Below are 23,005 nucleotides of genomic sequence, written 5' to 3'. Positions count from 1 at the left end.
ATGCTGGAGAGCAGGGCTACCTACCGTTCAGAGGAACTTCAGTAGACTGGAGCATTGACAGGAACTACCTGAAGGTTCCACAAAGAGAAATTCAAAGGCCTGCACCTGGGACAGAATGACCCCTGTGCAACGTAACTGGCCGGGGAACAGCTCTGCCAAAAAAGATTTGGAGCCCTGCACGAGAGGTTGAACACAGGTCCGCAGTTTGCCATTATGGCAGTGAAGTCATAGAGAGCTGGGTTGCTTCATCCTGGAGAGGAGAAGACTAATGGAGGGTGGGGGTATGGAATTGCTGTCTTCAGCAGGGAGGAAGGAACCAGATGAGAGGCACCATTTAAAGTTGCAGCAGGAGAAATTTGGATGAAGTGATAGGAAAAAAATGTTCACTGTGAAGGTGGTAAAGCACTAGAGCAGGGGCCCAGAGAGGCTGTGGAATCTCCATCCTTGGCGATATTTGGAACTGGGCTGGACACGGGCCCTCAGTAAGCTGATCTAACCTTGAAGTCAGCTCTGCTTTGAGCAGGAAGCTGGACTAGAGGCCTCCAGAGGTCCCTTCCAGCAGGAATTACTCCATGATGTTGTGCTCCTTCTCTCACTAATCATTTTTCTTCCGAGTACCATCCAAATATTGCTGAGTTAGTTTCCAAATGTCCTCTTTCTGTCTCTGGAAATAGCTGTGCATTTTTATAGAAATACAGTTAGAGATGCAGACATATTTTTAACAAATACGTACCTAACTGGTAGTACCTTCATGTATTTCCGCTGAAAAAATTTTGGATACAATACAAGCACAGAAATGTCAGGTTCTACATGATGTATTATGTAAGTTAATGAAGTGCATGGGTGTGAAGGGTTTTCCTTCTAAATCACAGCTGAAAACGTTTCCTCTAGTGATCTCACTTCTGGCTTAAGGCTTTCTTCTGCAGTTTAATTTCCCTCAGGTTTGTGTGATCCCATTTGTGCGTCTTGAGACCTTTAGTTCTGGAACCGATGCTTTAAACATCAGAAACTTGCTGCTTTCAGAGGCAGAATAGACCTTTTTTGATCCAATATGGTAATTGTTGTGAATATAGCTGCCATGTTTTATTTTTTGTGTGCACAGAGAATCTGGCAGGTTTTAATCGTGTGCTTTTGAGAGATTGATAAATCAGGTTCAGGAACTTCAAAAATACATTCCATCAATTACTTTAAAAAATGTGTGCTTTCCACCTTTGAATTTTAAACATGTATTTTCTCCAGCTGAAATTTACTCTGTTCTCTCAGTGAAATTCTGCTGACTCTTCTGGCATTGTAATAAATCTTTGGTCATCTAGGACATTAGGGCCCAATTTGATTTTACATTTGACAGCAGAACTCTGTATTTCTATTTCAAACACTCATACTCTATCACCATGGTTAACACAAGTTTTTCTTCATGGTAGAGGTATGAGAGGTAGAGGTATGAGACAGACAATTAAACAGTTGAGGAGTCCATTAAGCCGTATCTTTTACGGTCCAATAAGTCTCCATTAAATGAAGACTGTAAAGAGCAAGAAATAAATGCATTCTGTGGCCTCACAGGCAAGAATACTTTATTTGATTGCTGATAAAAATTATAGAGAAGATACTCATTTTATGGGTCCTTTTGTTCCCTTTGCTGAATTTATGTCACCCTTCTACCTTCTGTCTATATAATCAATGACACCGCATTAAATTCTTAGCTCTGACTTTGGAGAAGAGCGTCGCTCTTGGTGCCACTGTTACTTCTGCAAAGGCAACAGATCTTCCAGAACGTTGTTCCAAGTTGGACACCAGTGTTATTCAGTTCTGCAGTTATTGGGAATTTATGATTTGAGGTTAGGCTGATCACTTACTTTGCAAGCAAATATATTTTTCTGCTTTCTCCATTTCTTCTCACATCATTCACTAAGAATAATTTCTTTTAATAATTTGCTAATTCTCTTAAAGCACTGCAGATCTGTTTGTTCAGGTCAAGGGTTTGTCAATGTGTTTTTGAATTAATGTGTTTCTATTCACAGGAGTTTGTAATTCATGCTTAATAACAGAGTTGAGGAAAGTATATGTTGTGAGGGATTTTTTTAAATAAAGCACTGTAAATGTGAATATGAATAAATGTTCTAGTTTGATAAATAGACCATAAAGAACAGAAAAATAATTCATAAAGGAGAAAGATTTCTTTATAATAGTGATTGATTTTATATTCACTTTAGAGAGTGTTTTCTGTCTGCAGAAAGTTGTACTGCTTGCAGTTGTCACTGAAGCAGGTAGCATATGCAGAATTACTGGCACGTATTTTCTCACTGTCTCTGCCTGCCCTTTTTTGTTTTGTGTAGTCCACAGGAGAGACACCCACAACCCCAAAGCATACAAAGGACAACAGAGAGAGCTTCTTCCCAGTAACGCCAGCCACACTGCATCCTACCGCAGTGAATCCAGACACTGTGACTCCTGAAAATCTCCTGAGACTGAATGATCTGCATTCCAAATCCAAACCAGCCTCTTCCTCTTCGTCCTCCTCCTCCTCAGCATCTTCAGTACCTCCATCCCAGGAGTCACACAGGGACACTGAGCATCTCCGGAGTCAAAATGCAGAGACTGCTCCCAGCATGAGTGATCTCGCACGTGGTAAGTCTCAGGGAGACAGAACGTTTTGGCCTTCTCTAATCAGTTTGCCAAGGCCACATGGTGATTCAGTGCCTGAGTTCTGATTCTGTCCTGTTTTCTAATCACTAGACCACATTCAAAAGGCTACACAGAGATTTTGTCTTGGTCCTGCATTGGGCACATCTACATAATTAATACATATTCTAATTACTAGGATAGATTAAAAGATTGACCACTGTCTATGTACCTTGCATGTGAAATCGTGGAGTAGTAGCCTAAAAATAGTCATATGTTTTAAATAGAGAATTTAAGTTTCTAGTAGCATTAAAAAAAACCCAAGCATTTTTTTTATTTTCTTCAAAGAGGTGAGGATCTAGTTCTTTAAAATACCTGAAATCTTTAAAAAAGTTAGAAGTGATTGCAATTGAAATAAACTGGTGGACAGCCTACATTTGGCTTACAAGTGCCTGATGAACATAATTAGATGCATAGCTGTCACTGCCCTGTATATGCGTGTGGAGATACATAGCTGTGAAAATTCCAAGCTTCTACATGGTTCATAAAGTTAGTGTACCATCACTATTACTTTTCACATTTGAGAAAAGAAGCATCTGGCGGGACTGGAATGTTGGGAGTATATTATTTATAGCCCTAGTATGGTTATGTGCAAGGTTAGAGTACAGAAAAGGACTGAAGAAACAGAAAAAATGTTATTTATTCTATAGCACAATCGTGTGTTTTCTTTAGGACTGTGTCATGTACTTGGTCTTATACAGTTTGTCTAGCTGAGGAAAGAATTAAATGAGAATGCTGTCTTTTTCTTTAATGCTGTCGTGGCAGGCTGGCTTGTCAGCAGTAGTCAGAATCACTGTGGAAGACAGTACTGATCCACTTTGGGGAATGAAGTAAGATTAGACCCAATTTCAGACTTGCCTTGGGTGCCCAAAAGAGACGGTAGTGCTTATTTGTGGGACACTGCACATGTTAAGGTGGCAGAGCACCTTCCATAGCCTGTACTTTCTTGCAACCTTAGCAGGAACACTGTCTGAAAAAGTATCTGCTGCTGCTTGTGCTCACTCCATCCGTTCACAAGCTTGGGCCCTAACACTACTCACAAAATGCCATAGACAAATTCATAGGAGTCCAGATAAAGTTATGAATGAACCATATATATAAGAGGTATTGTGGAAAATGACAGATGAGGATACAGTGGAAAGTGCCCAGATTTGTGAGACTTAATGGTGCATAATATTAATTAATGATGAATAGACTCTGATCTAGTCTGGATGTTTTGTTAATCTGGTATTGTGACTTTCTGAAATTTTTATCTGTGTACTTCTGGTATTTAATTTCTTTCCATATGTAATCAGCCTTGGCATCTGAATACACATAATCTTCTGAATTTGTCAGCAACAAAGAGCAAATTAGGGAGAAATGAGTTTTCCCAATTTGCTAATCTCTGAGTACAGGACAAAATTGAAATTTAACATCCAATATTAGCAGTTGCATTATAATAATCTAATTTTCCTTTTTCACAAATTCAGGGAGAGATTGTCTTGGGAGGGGAAGAAGGAAAGGGGAGTGAGAAGGAAGGTATGGCTTAGTCAAAGTGTACATTGCATTTGTTATTGTCCTTATGAAGGTAAAGAATGGAGTTGCATGGTGTCATAAGGTATCTTGGCAGGCTTGTTCAACAGGGAGTAATTTGGGTTTGTGCCTAGACAACAGGGGAGAAAAAAAAGAATCCTCTGTGAAGTTGCTGTACACTTACTAAGGAGACTGGTAGGAATGACAATGCAGATAAAAACTCATGCATTCTTTTGGTTTTCAAACAAAATTCACGAGCATTTCTGACGTGTTTTCCTCTCTGCAATTTCCCAGGCCACATTGCAGTGATTGGAATGTTTATTTTAATCTTTTGACTTCCTAGGCTTTGTTAGGGTTGTAAAATTACATATTGTTCTTTCTTCTTTCATGCTTTCTATACATCATCTTGGTTGAGGGAGATAGAAGGGTTAGCTGCCAGAATTAGACCCCTGAAACTGTGTCTGAAGATCAAGAGGCATGCTCTGCAGAGCTCTCATTCCAGTGCTGAATGCATGCGTTGTATCTGGCTTTCTGGCTCTCAGACCTACCTGACAGGTCATTTCTCTAGCTGAGACAGACACCAATTACTGCTGTGTCCTTTTTCTTTTCTTTTCTTTTTAATTCTCCTACCTCTGCATCCACCTCCTCTAAAAAGAATTATTTGTAATTCTGTTACAACCCTTTTTCATCTGCCTTCCATTAGCTCTGTTTCTGTAAAAACACGTCCCGTTTTTAGAGTAATCTGTTTTAATCTTTTTTGTCTCATCACCTCCTCCTGTATCTGTTTGTTGTGAAAGTATTCCGCATCAGAGAGTATTAGCTGCTATCATTTTCTGTGACTTCACCCAGAAAAAGGAATGGCTTTCCAAGCAATGTTGATGCTTATGCCACTCATTTCTTATGTAAATATTTTAGTGAGATTTTGTCTAGTACATGACTAACTGGTACAGAATACAGCGTGATGAAGTCCAGCAGCAAAGAGATGGTAGTTTCAGCATGAGAGCTTCCTACGTTTAGGCGTAAATGTACATGGGACTATTAGCCTTTGTGGCTCAGCCTGAAATTTTCTCTGGGGAAACTAAAATAGGACAATTAAGATAAACCCTCTTCAGCCTGTCACACTGTTCCAATATTATACTGTTCTAAATTGCTGAAAAATCTTGACATTTTCTTCTTCTTCGTTGTCCTTATTCCTGTTCATTCCTTATAAGAATCATTATTAGAAAACATTCACATCTGAGTTTTGATACCAAGAGAAGGTTGTTATACTTGGAATTATTTAAAGTTATGTGTTTTGCTTAAAGCCAGCTATTTACCAAATTAGAGTATAAAATCAGAGTAGAAGAGTAACACTTCTCCCCCCCCTTAAATTTTTGTCCATTTAAGGCCTAAGCATTTCCATAGAAAAACAAGGTCATGATAAAGCTGTCCAAACTTAGAAATTCAGAGCTAAGGAAGACAATGCTTTCTGTATTGTGCAGGGAAATTGCACTCTATAAGCCACGTGAATATCCTGCTATAATTTCAGATGGATGTTATCTAGGCACAACAAGGCAAGTAGAGGTGTAAATGTATTTCAACCTGTAGAACTTATAGGCTTTCAGAACCACAAGAAATAAATGCAAGTGGGGACAGTTGCATGGAAAGGTAAGTAGCACTATTGTAATAGTGAGCAATGAAGTTAAATTGTTTAAGTGTGTGTAGGCAGCAGCAGACTCCCTAAAAGACAGATATTCAAAATACAGAGGGTTTTGAAGTGATAAGTCCTAGGAATTCAGTAATGATGTTGTAACATGGCAGTTCATCCTGTAGGCTTTCAACTGGGCATTGGAGTCATAAGAGTAATTTTAGGTGTAAAGAGCGTGTTTTCCCAGAGGTCTGCGGCTTAGTTTATTTTAACAACTGATACATGACCTTAGGTTGATACTGAGTTCTCAGAAGACTGAGGCAGTTTATGTGAGGGAGAGGGAAATACTGCAAAGAATGTCAACTCTATAATTTTGCATTGACACCATCTGTCTTTGTATTAAAACAGTGCATGGCATGAGGGTTCACCTTGATTCCTTACAGTTTCTAGATATCCAGACATCAGTGGACATCCACAATCCCTGTTTCTATCTCAGTGAAATAATGGAGACTGTTGTCCTCTTTAGTTGAGTTTAGCCACATACTGATCTCAGTGTCTTCTGAGTTTGCTTGTCATAAATTTCTAAAGACAAAATATGGATTTTAAGAGCCTGTAATTCAGTGTACTGAAAACTTTCTGCTTACACAAAATGTCCAAAGTATTTGGCCCTGTTGGCCATGCCTTATTTTAACTATGGATTTCAATTCAAACTTTCAGGTACTTCTTAAACAACTGGAAGTAGTAACGTTCAACCCTCTTAATTGCAATCAGTGTCTTACCTTGTTTTTTCTGCTGAATTCAAAATAGTGCTTTAGAGCACAGAGTTGTTCTCAAGAGATGGCTCAAAAAAAGCTGAAACACAGAAAAGGTTAGGCTGGCCAAGGACCTGTGGCCTCATGTGAGCCTTCTTCATATTGCAGTTGCCTGGCATGAGGGTTCTCTCTTAAATGCACGTGTTCTTCTACTCTGTTTTCTTGTGTCACTTGTATGCAACTTTCGTTACTTTCTCCTTCATTTCCCATGTTGACTTGTTCTGGTTTTTGGCAGCTGTCTTCCTCAGTTGCCAAGGCTGAATTCCTCCAAGGCTGTAAAAAGTCGTCTTTAAATACTTGTAACCCCATGCCCTTTGTACCATCCTAGGGTAGAAGCTCCTATCCAGCTGTTAGTGACTGTAAAGTCACTAATAGAAATCAACCAGGCTGCCTTCAGCTAGCTCTGCATTTGCTCTCTGATCTCTTGCTGCTTCAGCCTCCTTGGCATTGGTATTCTCACTTCCCCTTGTCTGATCCTGGCTTTTCACGAAGCTTTTTATTTTTCACAGTGGGTGCACTCTGAAAACAGCTTCGCTGCTGAATGTCAGCAGGGGGTTTCCTGTTTGTGAATGACTTCTTAATTCCTTTTTGCCTAGTGCTCAGACAGTAGCAGTCAGTCGTGTCTTTTCCTCTTCCCTTTGGAAGTACGCTGATTTGCTTTGCTATTGCAACAAATTCATTCCAGAAGAGTTTTTCAGTACACTTAATGTCTATTTCTGATCTTTACCCTTCAAATTTCTTAAGTTTTATTTATTCAATCCAATGCTGTGCAGAAAATCCTTTGAAATTAAAACTGTCGTCGCTTTTACGTACCCATGTTAGATCAGTAAGAACAAATAGGACAACAGCTTCCCAACTGTGGCCTGTGAGGTGATGGTACATAGCCAGGGGTTTAGTGCAGTCTGGGCAGGTTTGTGGTCCAAGAGCCTCTCTAGCCGCGTGCATCCTTAGATCCCTCTGAAAATTCCGTGGAGTCGCTGGCCTATGGATATCTTACACTAATGGAACGCATTTTCTGGAGACCTTTTGTAAAAGAACATAGTAATGATGCTATATTGTTACAATATGTTTCAGTTTCAGTAGTTTTAGATTACTGCCAGCAGCATAAAATTTACATATATTCCTGCACAAATGAAGACTGAAGAGAGCTCTAGTTGTGAGCCTACTGCACAGATATTATGTTACTTACAAAGTTCTTAGAAAATTGTGGGGTGTCATTGTATTTTTTTAAGAGCTAACAGCTCTTTTGCTAATTTGCATTGTGCTTAGCTGGCTGTCAGGCCAAAGAAGAATGAAATACTGACAGAAGGAAAGGTCTTATGGCTTTCATTAGATAACTAGTACATAAAATTCAGCAGCAGTAGACCACAAATGAGTGACTGTTACTATCCACAAGTGCTACTATGTGATGCTCTCCAAATGATGTGCGCTTGCTGAGTCAGATATTAAAACACAAATATCAATTAGCTGTATTTGTATAATGCCATTTTAAAGTTCATGTAGTTGAATATCATACTGTTGTCTCTTTGATCTAGACTCATACTTTTTTATTGAAATTTTGTTTTGTATTAAAAAGAGAGAGAGAGAAAGTTAGTATTGAACTTCAGGGCTTTTCTTTACCAACATGCATGCCAGCTTTCTGCACCTCTAGGAAACTTGGTAGTGGCAGGAAATGTTTTTGGACATGGGAACTCCGCTGTTGCTGCTGTTAGACTGGCCCCAGCATGGCTGTAACAGGGACCTGGAAGGTTGGGAATTAGTATGGGCCGGGGACTATTTCCAGGAAGCACTTTCAGAGCAGCTACCTGTTTTAAGTTTTAATTGCATTAATGTTGTTCTGTGACAGCTAACCTTGGCATTAGGAAGCATTTTGGGGTATGTCTCATATAATTGTACAGTAGACTCCCTGTTCAGGACCCTAGCGATAAATACAGCAGTATGCCATGCTATTACAGTGCGAACTTCTGTTCGCCAGACTGCTTGAATTTCTTTCATTTCAGGGGGCAATAGAACTTGTGTTCTGCAGCTTTTTGCCTCCAAAATTATTCTCATGCTTAGTTTTTAACACATGGCTTCATGTGTCAGCTTTGAATCTAATTTCCTGAATGGCATTTCAAGTCAAATAATTCTACAGCTATGACTTGGTAGTGGGTTTTTTAGAAATAAATTTCATGGCAGGATATTTGGAATGAATTTAGAGAAAGAAAATGTGTAAGGAAAGGCTACCTACTGCATCCTGTGACGAACTAGCATCGCTGCCTGCTGTGGTGTAGTACCTCATGGCAGATAGAGTTTGAGGGCTGATGCCCCCATTATTTCTGTAGATCAGCATCCTTGACCAAACTGTGTTCAGCTGAACCAACCTGTGTTCCAGTGCAGTATTTCCATTGACTTAGTAGCACAGTGTATGAGGAAACTCTGAGTTCCTTCAAATTCAAGCTTTCCATGGCCTTTGCAACTGCTGTATGGGGAAAAAAGCTGTATTAATTCCCAGCATGCTGGAAGGCAAGGCAGATGGAATACAGAAAATTAATTGTTTTCACATGAGCACTGTTCTTTGGAAATGTGGTAAGATATTTACTCCACTATGTCAGGGAGCAAAGGATCAGACCTATTTCCATCACCATGAAAAAAAAAAAATTACCTTGTATAGTAAATAAGTAACAGTCAGTTCTGTGAACAAATGCATGTGCTGTGGGTGGCCATTAAAATACAAAGTAAACCACTTGTTACTGGGACTAGTAAAGTAAGTATTTCCTAGTGCCTATAGGCACACAGCATTCAAACCTTACTCTTTTGAAGTGGTTGGAAGGCAAGGTAGTACAGATTTGCTAAATCATAGTAATGTATTTTCAGGCTTTTTGTCTTGACACACAGAACTGCTGGGGAAGGTGTTTTGCAGAGGGATGAAGACAAGTGGTGCAAGTGCTTTATTTAAGCACTTGAAGCTGTCGTCTGTCCATTTCTCCAAGCATTTGCTTTTGAAATCATGTTAGTATTCTGTCCTGGAGTTCAAACCTCAGCTCCTTCCTTTTTCCTATAATGAAATGATGTTTTGTGCATGCACTGTAAGTTGCTTGTATCCTTTAACATATCTGTGCTATAATACTTCAAACTGCTTCCATCAGAAACTGGAAAACTTTTTTTTCCAGGTGCTAGTCACGTTTTCTGGGCTTATCTTTCAGTTGTCATGTAGTAGGTTTAGTGCATGACTAAAGGATTTTTTGAAATTCCACATAAAATGTTTTATAACACTGTAATGTTAATGTCTCTTATACCTGACAGCATGACCAAATCAAATGATTAAGTGTACAGTGCAGTGCAGAGACCAGAGAAGCTGTTTACTGGTTACAGTACTACTGCTTTTAAACTTTCTCCACATCCGCAAATTGCCAAGTGAATATTTTTGACGGTGTTATTTTTCATTTTATACACATCAGAATAGCAAAGTAAATTGTGTCAGTATAAAAACAGTTGCAGGAGTTGTATAATCTATATGTTTATAGTGTGTGGATATATGTATATAGTGTATTCTCTGTATAAAGAGAGACTGAGAGAGAGAATATTAACTGTGATGAAGTCATGAACCCAGGCGCCCGCTATAGGCATCTGCAAACACTGGTTACCCTGGCAACAAGTGGAAAGAGGTTGGAGAGGAAAGCTGGAGTAGGTTGTTGCATTGAATTGTTTTCAGCTTGTTTCTTCCTCACTAAAGCAGGGAGATGTTGAAAGGTATGATGTCCCTCTTTCTATGTGTATACTATTTTATATGTATTTAGACAGTTGTTGGGAAAGGGAAGGCTTAAAAAAAAATACTTGTAATTCAGCTCGATTGGAGATGAACTTTTCAATATAAATAATAATATGCATTGCAAATCTGTGGTTTTTTCTATGTGCTTAATTTTTGTGTGTTGTGTTGTAAGGTGAGAGTGCTAAGTGGATCTCCAGAGTACAGTACCTGTCCCGTCTTCAGCCTGGAGACAAGTGACTATTGCATATTACGTCTTCAGAAACTGATTTTATTTTAAACTGGGTTTGTAGAGCTAATGTTTGAAAACCTGCCAGGACAGTGCAAGTGCTGGGTATTACCAAAAGATTTGTTAACTGATATTAAATCTGAGCTTCTGAACACCTTCAGAATGTGCTGTACTTATATTCTTGTGCTCTTGCACTTGTGCAGAATATTGTGGCTCATGAGTTAGTGGAGTCTTTACCTCCCTGGGGAAAGTTTTTATTAGAAAAACTAGGACGTTATGTTCAGGGCTATAACAGCATCTTCCACAAGACAAATATCAAGATATTCTCTTCAGAAATCTGTTTTAGACAAATAATAGGAGATCCAGCTGTGTGTTTCTTCTTAATTATCCTTCTCTCTTTTGCCCTTTTCATCTGTAATGAAAAAAGATATAATAAATATCTGTGCACTATATTAAGGTATAAATAGTATAAATTATGGTATATATACCTGAAACAAGCAATTCTTGTCATTTTCAAGAATTTTAAAAAATATCTTGTTCACTAACTTTATTTTTAACTTAGAAATAATGCCACTGAAGTGACTATTTAAAAAAAAAAAAAAATTAAAAATTGCACAGTCCTAAAAGAATAACGTGTATGACCCAATCAGGGGATAGAATTCAGTCACTGTGTATTTAACACCTCTGACAGCAAGGGATTGATTTGACAGTGGTTCTTGATTTCTCATGTACTGAAAGACGCAGCCTAATAGAATATTAACAAGTGTTGTTTCCAGAAGTGCAGTGATAGAAATATACACTTAGCGTGCCAGACTCCTGCCCTTTCATTTCCATTCACTTCTACAGGAAAAAAGGCTGACACATAATTTTATTCAAATTAAATCTAATTTTACTACACTATGAAACTGGATCTTCAAAACTTAACAAAAACAAACATGACATGGAAGATGGAGGTGCATATGAGTGTGCTGATTGCTCATAAAAGAACATAGACTGATATCAGTCTTGTAGCATCTTCCTAGAAACAGGCTGTTCAAAAGAGCTTTTGTCAGTGGGGCATAATTTTGTTAAAATAAAGCACAGCAGATCAGCTTAAGCAATGATATATTTTATGCTGATTATAATCTTTGTTTAATTATAAGAGGTAGAGTTTTGTCATTAAACAATAATGCAAATTAGAGCTCTTATTCTGAATGGTGAACTAATAAGTCCCTAATGTAATTTAGCAATTGAGTACATACAAAACTGTTCTCAGTTAGCAGTATAGTTGAGGCTGTTAGGATTTGCAGTTTATTTGTATATAGTATTGTATCTGCTAAATTAATTACTGTTTTGTATTCTTGGTTAATAAGTGGATAAGAAAGATTCTGTTAGTACTTACCCTACATACTTAAGACTGTGATTCTGGAGTGTTGGAGTAAGTTAAAAAGGAGTTGACTTCTTAGCTGTCTTGTAGGATGATCTTGTGAAATCATCATTTTCATCTTGCTTTTCTTCAAATGTTGATGTAATGTTTCTTCCTATCTTTTGATCAAGTGTCTTGTAGCCATTTCAGTGTGGGAGTCTTCTGGGTTTGCACTACAGCTTATCATCAGACGCTAGCAGTGTAATGGGATATGTGTATATTGGCTTCAGGCCACGTTAGGGCTGATCCTTCTTCATACAGTCTCTTGTACTTTGTCAGCATATGGTTAAATCATACGTGTATCTGGTATAAAGGGCAGGCAAATACACAAAATGATCCTTCAGCTATCCTCTGCTTCTTACACAGGGAAATGATGAATTACGATTTTCCTAGTCAAGATTCCTGGAGTTAAGTACTTCCTTCTGTGTTGTTTTTAAGCTGATTTGGTCTATTAATACAATACATGTATAGATGCAACTATTACTTTCCTACTTCCAATGCTGTATTTTGAAGTTATTCGTAGAGAAATGTGCAAGAGAGTGCTGAGAATGAGAACTACATTCTTCTGCATTAGACCTTTCCATTTTGTGCTTGATAGTGAGTGGAACATCACAGAACAGAAGCTGCCTGTGATTTGTGCTGTAGTGTGTGACCTTTCCTTTTCGGGAACTATTGGAGAATTCTCTACAAGCAAACTCATTTATCCTAAGGCTTATATTGGCTATCAGCTACAAGTTTAGATGATGGGTTCTTTTCTTTACCAATGAAAATTAGTGGATGAAAGAACTTACAGCCTGCTTTGGTAAGCCTTTTTTTGTACAAATTATTCAAGAACCCTAGAAAATCTAGTTCATTAAAAAAGTTGCATCTTTCAAACTGCAATGATCTGACTTTTACCAAGCTGTTAAGCTGTAATGTTGTCTTAAGCATTTTCTGCAAGGGGCAGTCTTGTGCAGGAGAATATTACAGTGGTAAATTCCAAGTTCTTATCTACATTGATGAAGATGGAGAAGTGTCTTCAACACTTGAGGGGGTGAGAGTATTTTTCCGATGAAGAAAAGTTGAAATATATATTCCTTTTTAAGACATCACACTGTCAAAATCCTAAATTAATTTAGAGCATGGACATATAAAGTATTTTAGAGCAAGTTAGACTGTGAATATACATTGCATCTGCTGGTCTGTGATAGCTGCCTGTGCACACCTTAGCCTGTGTAAATATAAGGTGATTCAAATTGGACTAGACAGTCCTTTGTTTTTGAAGGATATCTTCATTTTTATCAGAGAATAAGAGCTTGTTTGTGTGTCCATAGCCTTGAAAGGCTTGCCGCTGTTTCAGTCTGCCCTTCCCAGAAAGGGCACCAGTAGCTCTCAGTAGTTCAGTGAAAATTACTCCTGTTATGTACAATATGCAGCTCAGTGTGTAAGAAAACTGGTTTAACACTGCATTAATTTAAAAGCAGATACAGCTGGTACGTACTAAAGAGATTGTACACACACATACATGGACTCTGAGTTATAAGCATCCCAAGTTCTGGAATGGCAGAAGGTGGGAATTTTAGACTAATGTATTTATAGAGGTACAGTGGACATATGAGTGAAAAGTGGGCATTTAGTATAACTTGATATTGGTTTCATAAAAACCAGATTCGGCCCTGTTACTGGATGTTCACAGTAATTAATCTTACCAGTAAGCTGCACTTCAGTGTAGCATGTACCTGTGGTTGCAGATTAGAGAGGGACCCATCGATCGTAGCTGGCTTGTCATTAAGGGTGGTGGATTTTGCTCTGCATGTGTGGCAGGTGTTTCAACCCTCACACCTCCAAAGGAGAATGGTCAGTTGTATGTGTTTTTCTTGCAGATGTGCAGAGATAACAATGTCATACACAATAATTTTTTCTTTTGATTTTTAAATGACATCTGTGGTTTTTTTAAGAGTTTGAATTGATGGCACCAAGTATGAAAAAGTTGGTATTGCCATCTTAGCTTGCCAATATTCAATTTCACTCAGTTATGTTACGGTTTAGAAATAGAGCAAGGGTTAAAAAAAAATTTCTACCAGTTGGTTAGACAGCAAAAGGATTGAGGCTTAGGAGAGAGATCAGGCTGTGTCTTAATCTGTGAATTATATTTCATTACTAAAGAGGAAGAAGAGCTTGAAGTGCCTTTGGAGGGGCTTGGATTTCAGCAACAGGAGTCACGGCTTTGTCAGCAGATGAAAATGGCTACTGTTGCACCATCGCCAGAGCCTGTTTGCTGGCAAGTGGAATCCGTGCCCAGCACAAATTCGGGACATGTTTGTATCCAAGGTAGGAGCTTTCTGTGCTTCAAAGAATTCTGAAAATGTGTGGATAGCTGTGGATCAGTCTGTAGGGATTGATTGATTGATTGGATAGTTGTGATTGGTATTTCTCAGTTTCTCTGCCTGCCTTCCAGTCAAGTATTCCAGAGTTTAGAGGCATTCCTGGCAATGTCCCAGCTTCCTAGGAAAGTGCCTTGTCATCCCTTAATGGCTATTCTTTTTGGTGCATGACTCACATGCTAAATACCACGGCAGCAAAGCCTAATAAAAAAACCTCCCAGTACCAGGCTATCATGCTATATAGTTTGTGCATCCTTTAAAGTAGAATTTTTCTTTTAATTGAAATCTTTTATGGGGCAATATGACAACACTTTGGATTACGCTATTGGAATATTTAACAGAAGGAAATGATTTTTCACAAAACCTGACTCAGTCTGAGTAAACATAAAAAACAACATTACAGCAGTTAACGTTTTCTATCCCTCCTCTGCCCCCTTTGCAAGAGAAGTAGGAGTTGGTGTTTTAATTGAAAACATGTAAAACTTGGTATTTCAGGTGGCCATAATCTAGATGTTCATGTTTGGAGTATCTTGGTTTTCCTTATTTGTGAGAGGCAGATTATCCTGTGTCTGATTACTGCAGCATTTCTGGTACTCTACTTTGAAATGATTGGCTGCCCGTGGAGATGGGTCACTGACCTTGATGGAAAGCCATGCTTCATCTGTTGTGGCAGTTCTTACATTCTTGTGTACAGTTGAGAGCATACAATTCAATTTTACATCCCTTAGTAGTTAGTTCTACTGCTGGTTGTTTTTCAGGATAGCATCAGGAAGCTGGCATTTTATTTTGCTGTGTTTAAGTGGCCATGTCAGTTCCAGAAATCTGCAAGAGATGGATTTGACAAGACTGAATCTGAAAAAAATGTATATGAACACCTGTCATTATTATCAGTCTGAGATAAACTCTGGTGTTTTCTTTCATACAACTTTAAAAAAAAAAATAGTTTTGACTCCATATGAAGCAGCATTATTAGTAAGAAATTAAGAAATCTCTTTTAACGAATTCTCAGTTTTTAATGCGAAAGCATTGTCTTCTACTGGTTATTGTTGTGTCTCTGTTATTTTGTAATGTGATAGTGCCTGCGGAAGGGCTGGATCCCTCTTTACTTCGTGAGATGAGCCCTGTCTGAGCAAGTTTGCATTGTAAAGACCATAAGCTGAGATACTTGGGAAGTATGTGGAAATGATGCTAACTATTGTGGGAGACAGTGGCATGAGTACACCAAGGAGGTTTTTGTGGCAGGATTTGAAGAGAGTAATAAGGAAATTTTGATGGGTGTTACCATATATTTTTCTTAAATTGTTGAGGAGTTGCTATCTCAATAATTAAAGAAGCAACACTATGGTGGAGGAAACTAAGACTCGTAAGTAAAGGTAAGTAGCTTTATTTGTTGCATTACAGAATGGAGAGGCAGTTAGAGAATGCAAAGACAAGATGATTGCATCTGAAACAACAAGTGGGAAAATGGTGTTTGTAGTAGTCTTGTAACTAGATGTAGATGGGTCAGTGCTACACTGCCACTTGTCATGCTTGGTCAGATTGAGTTTCTGCTGTCCAGAAAGATTTTTTTAAATTATTACTGGTTTCTAGTTGTCATTATAGAATCTTGAGGCACTTTCTTCTGTTTCTGAGCCTTAATTAAAGCAAGGCTTGAAGAAAGGCCTTTTGAGCCAGCCATATGTCTAACAATGAACGGTACCCTCTTCTTTGACATCTGAAATCTTAGATAGCTTCCTAACATGTTTTTTTGTATTATTTTCTGTTTAGCCTCCAGTTCCAAGTCTGAACTCAGCTCCAGTTCACAGACTTTGGGAAGTCAGCAGAACAAGACAGATGGCACCCGAGTAAAAACTCGCATTCTGCCCAACATGCCAAAGCTTTTCATACCTTCATCTGTCACCAAATTTCCACCCGAGATCACTGTCACTCCACCCACTCCCACCCTCCTTTCTCCAAAGGGCAGCATTTCAGAAGAGACCAAGCAAAAATTAAAGGTAATAAAAGGGAAACAGTAATTTTTTAGATTATTGTTTTTATCTTAATTCTCCCCTCAATAAAATACTTGTATGAAAGGAGCAACAGTTCCTGTCCTCAGTTCATAACCAGAGATAGTGTAAGTAGTGGAAGAAGATGCTAGCTGTTATCAGCAGGAGCCGATTTTTAAGGACTGGTGAAATAATGGCCATGGGTGAGATCATAGCTATCCTAGTCCTTATCCCTTTTCTGAGGGAATTAGAAAGAATTATAAAAATGGGTGAGGGAGCTAGTGCAGCCATTGCAATTCTTAGGTTAGTGGAAGCTACCAGAATATTAACTGTGGGGAAGCCTACTGGTAAATGTTATGTTGTTTCACATTAGGATGCCATATCTTTTATAGAAGAGAGCTATTGAATGTGAAGGAAGAGCAACCAGTTGGCTTTTATCCCTGTGATCATGGGTTTATCCTGACTATTTAGCAATATATTCTCTCTCTCTCTTTTTGGGATCAGTCTGCTATTTTGTCTGCTCAGTCTGCAGCGAATGTAAAGAAGGAGAGCCTTTGTCAGCCAGCTTTGGAAATCTTAGAGACCTCAAGCCAGGAGTCCTCACTGGAAAGTGATACTGATGAAGATGATGACTACATGGACATATGAATGAATTCTGGCCATCATCAGCACCAACCATATAACCATTCTTCTTGTTGCCAGCATCTCTGGCAGTTGAAACATCTTCGTTGGCATTACTCTCCATTTAATTGGCATCATTGTGTTCTTCACTTTCATTACCTTTGTTATCACCGCTACCACTTGTATTGCCTTCAAAATCTTCGCCATTCTCCCCATCATGGTGCTTGACGGAAAGAATGATTGTTTACCAGGCAGTTAATTAATTTGGACCACGCTGTCACCTTTAACTTCAGTAAACACAAGGATGTTTTGAGCTGCAATTCATATCTTTCTACTGTTCCTGCTTCTTCAAATCAGAGCCTTGGGAGTCACTCCAGTAGCTCTTTTCGATAGCATTTTCTTTCTTTTAGTTGTCTTTTTGCATTTTCCCCACTAGTTAAGTTTTTCTTGCAGTAATTCAACAACCTAATGTCTGTCTAGCCATGCCACAATTAGTCCAACAGCTCCTTTTAAGGTGAATGGAGTAGGAAAAATTTGCTGAGCTGGTAGAGGTTTTAATTGCATCAAGAAAGTCTGTGGCTGTGTTGTGGGCAAGAAAGGTGAGCTGAGAGTCTGTCAGCTCCTTGGCACTGCTGGGTGCTTTGTTGGAATTTGACTCAGTGACGATAGGCAAAGAACCAGCTTTTCCAGGCAGACAGAGAGGTTGGCCTCCTGTTTGTGCTCATTTCACACCAATGTATGAGGTCCAGCAAAAATTATCTACCTGAATGTTGGCTTAAAGAACTGATCTTTCCAGAATTGTCTTACAGTCCTTTCTCTTCTAATGCCTTGGACAAGCATTTTGAATTGGGGGCTAGATGATATTTTTATGGTGGTATTGAAAAAACTTGAAAGCTTTCAATACCATTTCAGTACTATCTGTTTTTTACAGAATGACACGAAAAGGTGTTTTTTATCTATCTGCAGAGGGACTGCTCACAGTTATTTATATGAGAAAATAATGGTAACAAAGATCCTTTTTTTTGTTTTCTACTGAATGTTAACTTTGTAAAATAATGAATGCAAATCTTGCAAAAAAAATACGTCACACTATATATACACATGCGTGCGCCCACACATATATATGTTTATGTACATATATATATGTATGTATATGAAAAAAGAAAATGCATACAGCTTGCAATGTTGGATTTCTTTGTGTTTGGGGGAGGTGGTTTTCTGTAAAATGCAGAGCTTTGTATAAACTTTTGGGTTTTTTCTAATAAAGTTGAAATGTACTGTTGTCTCTGTTTGTCTGAGAGGGCAAGGTACCATGGTTCTGGAAAAAGTACTACTCCTCCCTTCCTTTTATTTCTTGGATAAGAAAGTAGTGGAGGAAGCGGGGTGGGGGAAGCCTCTTCCTTTTCTGAAGAGTGCCAGACCTCTTCAAATGGGTTTGGTCTTGTGTGACCCAGAACCCGGGTCAGCCAGTGTTGCCAAGATTTCCTGCAGCGGGTTCACTTCCCCGTTGAGACGTGATCTGAATTCTTTTTCACCTATCTGAGTATCTTTGAATGCTGATGAACAGCATAAGGGGGAAGACAACGCATGGTGAATGGGATCACATAGAATATTTGGCTGTACAAATTAGCATTTAATCCACTATTACAGTGATCGCTCTCATTCACTCTAAGAATGGTAAATGGACTGTGGATAAAAAGAAGCAGCATCAAACTTTGTATTGCCAGTTTATTCTCATATTCTGGGTTGGTTGTTTTGAACAAAATGTAATTTATAAGCAAGTGAGCATGTCCATCTTGGGTGTTTTAGCAACTGGTCATGTAACTTGTTCACTTACTACAAGTGATAGGTGAGCTGAATGCAGCTGATATGGAAAAGATCACGTAACAATGGTAAAAGCAAATGGGTATTTTCAATAGTAATATGTTTTCAATGTTTGCTCTTTAATTTGGTGTAAGTTATTATAAATGCAGTGTATAGCATGCTCTATAGTCATTGACTGGTAATAGGCTAAGGTAGCTTTAGATAATCGGGCATGATCTTTATTTTTTTAGAAGATAGCACAGGAAAAAAGAAATCAGCTTCTTAAAAGAAATGGAACACAACTTGGAGGATGTAGTTCTGAATAGGGCTCTTTCACCCAAATAGACTACATAGGCTTTTTGGCTAATGTGTGTTCTTAAATGTAGGGCTAACTTTAAGATCATATTTAAATTCTTAGGTCCGCACTTCTAGCATGGGTTTGATGTATGAAGACAGAGCATTTGATTTTCTTAATTGAATCTGGTCACTGAAAATGGTTGTTTTCCTTTATTATTCTTAAGGATTCCTTGGCATTAGGCATTTTGCGTTTTTATTTTCTTTTTTTTTTTCCTCCAGAGCCTGCTAAAATGCCTAGTCTTGAGCTTTCTTTTGACTTCTAGTCCTGCTTTTTGAGAAGGATTTAATTTTTTGCTGGTTAAGGAAAAGCTAGAACAGTAAGTGAAACTCTTCTGTCAGCAAAGAGAGCTGAACTTTGCTGATCTGCTCTAAACTCATTTTAATCTTCAAACTACGCAACTGTGCAACTTGTTTTATCCTATATTCAAAACTCTTATTTTAATCTGTGATCTTTTATTCCCGTTATGCTCTTGGGTAGCTCAAGGACTTTTTCTCAAGCTCAAGAAGTTACTGAGACTGAACTACACAGGCCACCTCCTTCAAATCCTGCCCTTCTGCTAATGACTAAGTAGTGTGCTGCTCAGCTGTGGGCCATCTTCCACAATGGGTATTACTGCTGATGTATGCTAAAGGAGCCATTCCTCTTCTATATGTGTGAATTCGCCTCTCTGTAAGTACAGTTTATGTAGTTCTTCAGTTCAAGCAGCCATATTTTGGAGTGAAGATGCCGAGATCACTGGATACATTGACACATGATGTTTGTCTGAAGCACCATCCCTAAAGGTACTTGGGGCAAGAACTTCAAATCCTTACAAACAGAAGTATTCGCTTAATATGGCATCTTCTGAAGCCTGGCAATATAATTTTGTAGAGTTTTCAAGAAAAAAAAGCATTATGGTAAAACTGCAGTTAGCTATGAGTTTACTTGAAGCAATTTCTTTGACTTCAGTCTAATCCTAGTTGTAGTAGCTTGAAATCCCAAGTATAGGCAAGGTCCAGCTTACCAAGTTGCCTATCAAATGTAAACACAACATCTATTTTCAGGATTTACTGGGTAACTGTTCCTTCTGAAATCTCAGTGTTCCCAAGTGTATTTTTAATGTGCCAGACAAATAAATGGCAGCTACTGAAGTATATTGCTTTTGTGTTTGGTTTGGTATGGTTTTTCCCTGTGAAGCTATAGGGACAGGAATGTCTGGTGCCTCAAGTAAACTTAAAGGTGAGGTCTGTGACCAAGTAGGGTGAGAGGGAGGCTTTTACTACTTTACTTCCCTCCCTCCCCCCCGCCAGTAATTGATTAAAAAGCAAATCCTTTTTGCCTACTGAAAAGCCAAACTGTTAAGACTTCCAGGCAAATAGCAAAAATGTTTTTGTTCCAAAGCAAATGGAAAAAGAAATCATTTTGAATCAGATTTGAGAGGAATTTGTGGATAGTTGATACACTTTCTGTGCTGTTACTGGGCATTGTTTTTACACATGGTAAGATACCTTTCACTGATCGCCATTGTTAAGGTATATAGTACTGGGATTTGGCTGTGTTTAATGCAATTTCATTTCCTGGCACAAGGATTATATAATCTGTGTATAGTTAAGACCATCAAAAATTTCTCTCTCTGAAGCAAGGAATAGTGTTTTACTAAAAATTAATTTTGTTGGGCACAGCTGTCATTAGTGGCTCCTGCCCACTGAAAAATGCTGTTCTTCAAAAGCTAATAATGTTTCATTCCACAATCAAAATACCGAACCAAGGAAGATACCGAGTGTCTTCCTTAATTTTATCATGTACTAGGGTTTGTCAGTTGTTGTCTCTTGGTTGTTTTTTTTTAATTAGAATGAGGTTTCCTCATGAATAATGAAATTAATGTTTTTTGCAGCCAAAATAAACACCATATGGTCAGGGAGAAAGGGGCCAGGAAAAAATGAGGAAGGCATGGCAGCCGAAGCTGATTAGGAGACAAAATGGACTGAATGGAAACACAGGGGCCAGGTGAGAACAGACTAAGTCTTACTATCCAGAGTGGGATCACACTGTTGTTAAATTTGGTACTCTGGTTTTGGGAGTGGTGTTGATATTTCAATGAAGGTGAAAAATCTGTGGTGTATGTAGCTTGTGTGTACAGTGTTATACAGCAAGCATAGCTCATTTCTGTTACTGCAGGTGCTTGTCATATTTTTTAAGGAAAAAGGTGGCAGGGTAAATCAGTTGAGATGCTCAGAAGAAAAAGCAGCAGACATAAATTTTGTGATCTCTTACTTAGTCATGTAAAGCTGGGATGAAGAAGCTTTGTTCTTGCAGTTGAAGATGATGGTAACTTCAGTGTAGGTGTTGAGTGTTAATTGCCATCTTTCCCTTTCTTCTAGCTGATGACTAGGAATCCACTAATGCTAAGCTTTGAAGCATGCGTCAGGATTTTGGGAGTGACCTTGGGGTACTGTACCACAGGCTGTATGAGCCCAAGTTATGCCTTTGTGAGAACTTCCCTGTGGGACCCTCAGCTGTTGTTGCAGGGCACAGTGCAACAGGTAACATTAAAAAGGGTAACAGACCAGCATCTGAGGTTTGTTGGCTTCTGGAGGACGACTTCTCTTCACTTGAATGGCTTTTTCACATTAATGCTTAGAGACTCCAGGTAAATCTCACCAGAGATTTAAAGACACATCTCTCTTTGGATCGACATTTTTGTTCCTGCTGCTCTTTATCTAATGCATGTATGAGGATGACACCCCATCAGCAAGTGCTTGTGAGCCAGCTCCAGAACCCCGGTTTCACAGTCTTCAAAGCTGTCTTAGAGCTCACCAACCTCTGTGCAGCTTTGTTCACGTAATGTGGGTATCTTGCTGCCTGTGGTTTTTTTTTTTGGCCACAGCTGACCCTTAAAAAAAAAAGTTGGGGCCTTAGAGACTATATATGGAACATGCATGTTTGATTCCACCCCACCCCCCCATATTACCCACAAGCCATCTATACGAAGCACGTGAGCTGTTTGCTACGTCTTTAGGAGTTCAGTGCTTGCAGAGGCTCCAATGCAGGCTCAGATTGCAACCTCGCAATGCTGAGATGTGACAGCACAGTAGCTATGGATGTCAAGGGGCTTTTCTGTATATTATCTCAAAAATACTTTATATCCTATGGATGGATTTATCCCTAATAAAATGTGATGTATGAATAAGAACAAGGCATGTGGCAGGTTTGGCTGGAGTACAATCTCAAGGCTGTGAGTGCATCTCTATGTAGCTGTGTGCCCAGACTTCATCCCGTGTCATTTGGGAGCTACACTGTCTGCTCTGGTAGCGCTAGAGGGGGCCCTAGGACAGAGAAGAAAAAGGAAAAAAAAGGCGGGGGAGGGAGGGGGAAGGGAAAAAAACCAACCCCCACCCCACGCCAAACCCTAAAATGGGTAACCAGATCTATCTTTAAACTTCTGAAAGGCTACATTACATTGGTGGTTTTGACCTCACTTACTTCTAAGGGCCTTCTGCTACTGTACCATATGTCCTTTTCGTAATATATAGTCTGATTCAAAGCAGAGGGAATGAGAATCCTCATAGTCTGTTTATAGGATTCTGTCCCATGTTCCTGGCCATAGCAAAAAAAAAACCAAAAAAACCAAAACTCACTTTGTTACCATTATTATTGCAACTTAGCAGGAAAACAGATCCACTATATACTTGCTTTTCACACGAAATCTGTTTGCCCTGTAACTATGTTTTTCTTTTTTTTTTTTTAATTCCCCTATAAAAAGCCTACTGAGTGTTTTCCATTTTCTTAATGTGCAGCACAGTATAAAGAGAAAGAGTATCTTTGACAGTTAATCTTGTGTAAAAGGACTCAATGCTTTCAGCTTCGTCAGTGTAAATCCTCAT

At 38.8% G+C, this 23,005-nt stretch overlaps 1 protein-coding gene across 1 annotated transcript in view; it reads left to right on the top strand.

Annotated features, from left to right (window-relative positions):
* Positions 1-18,266, top strand: part of CABIN1 (calcineurin binding protein 1) — a 116,233-nt gene extending 97,967 nt beyond the window's left edge. The window contains exons 33-36 of the mRNA XM_050906552.1: positions 2,334-2,625; positions 14,158-14,322; positions 16,143-16,369; positions 16,865-18,266. Of these exons, the coding sequence (XP_050762509.1) occupies positions 2,334-2,625; positions 14,158-14,322; positions 16,143-16,369; positions 16,865-17,008 (828 nt within the window). The 3' untranslated portion in view covers positions 17,009-18,266. The remainder of the gene's footprint in view (positions 1-2,333; positions 2,626-14,157; positions 14,323-16,142; positions 16,370-16,864) is intronic.
* The last annotated feature ends 4,739 nt before the right edge of the window (positions 18,267-23,005 follow it).

The sequence above is a fragment of the Gymnogyps californianus genome, chromosome 16 (genome assembly GCF_018139145.2).
Source record: "Gymnogyps californianus isolate 813 chromosome 16, ASM1813914v2, whole genome shotgun sequence".
NCBI classification, from domain to species: domain Eukaryota; kingdom Metazoa; phylum Chordata; class Aves; order Accipitriformes; family Cathartidae; genus Gymnogyps; species Gymnogyps californianus.
The sequence above is the reverse complement of the archived record's forward strand: the minus strand, read 5'-3'. Positions and strand labels throughout refer to the sequence as shown.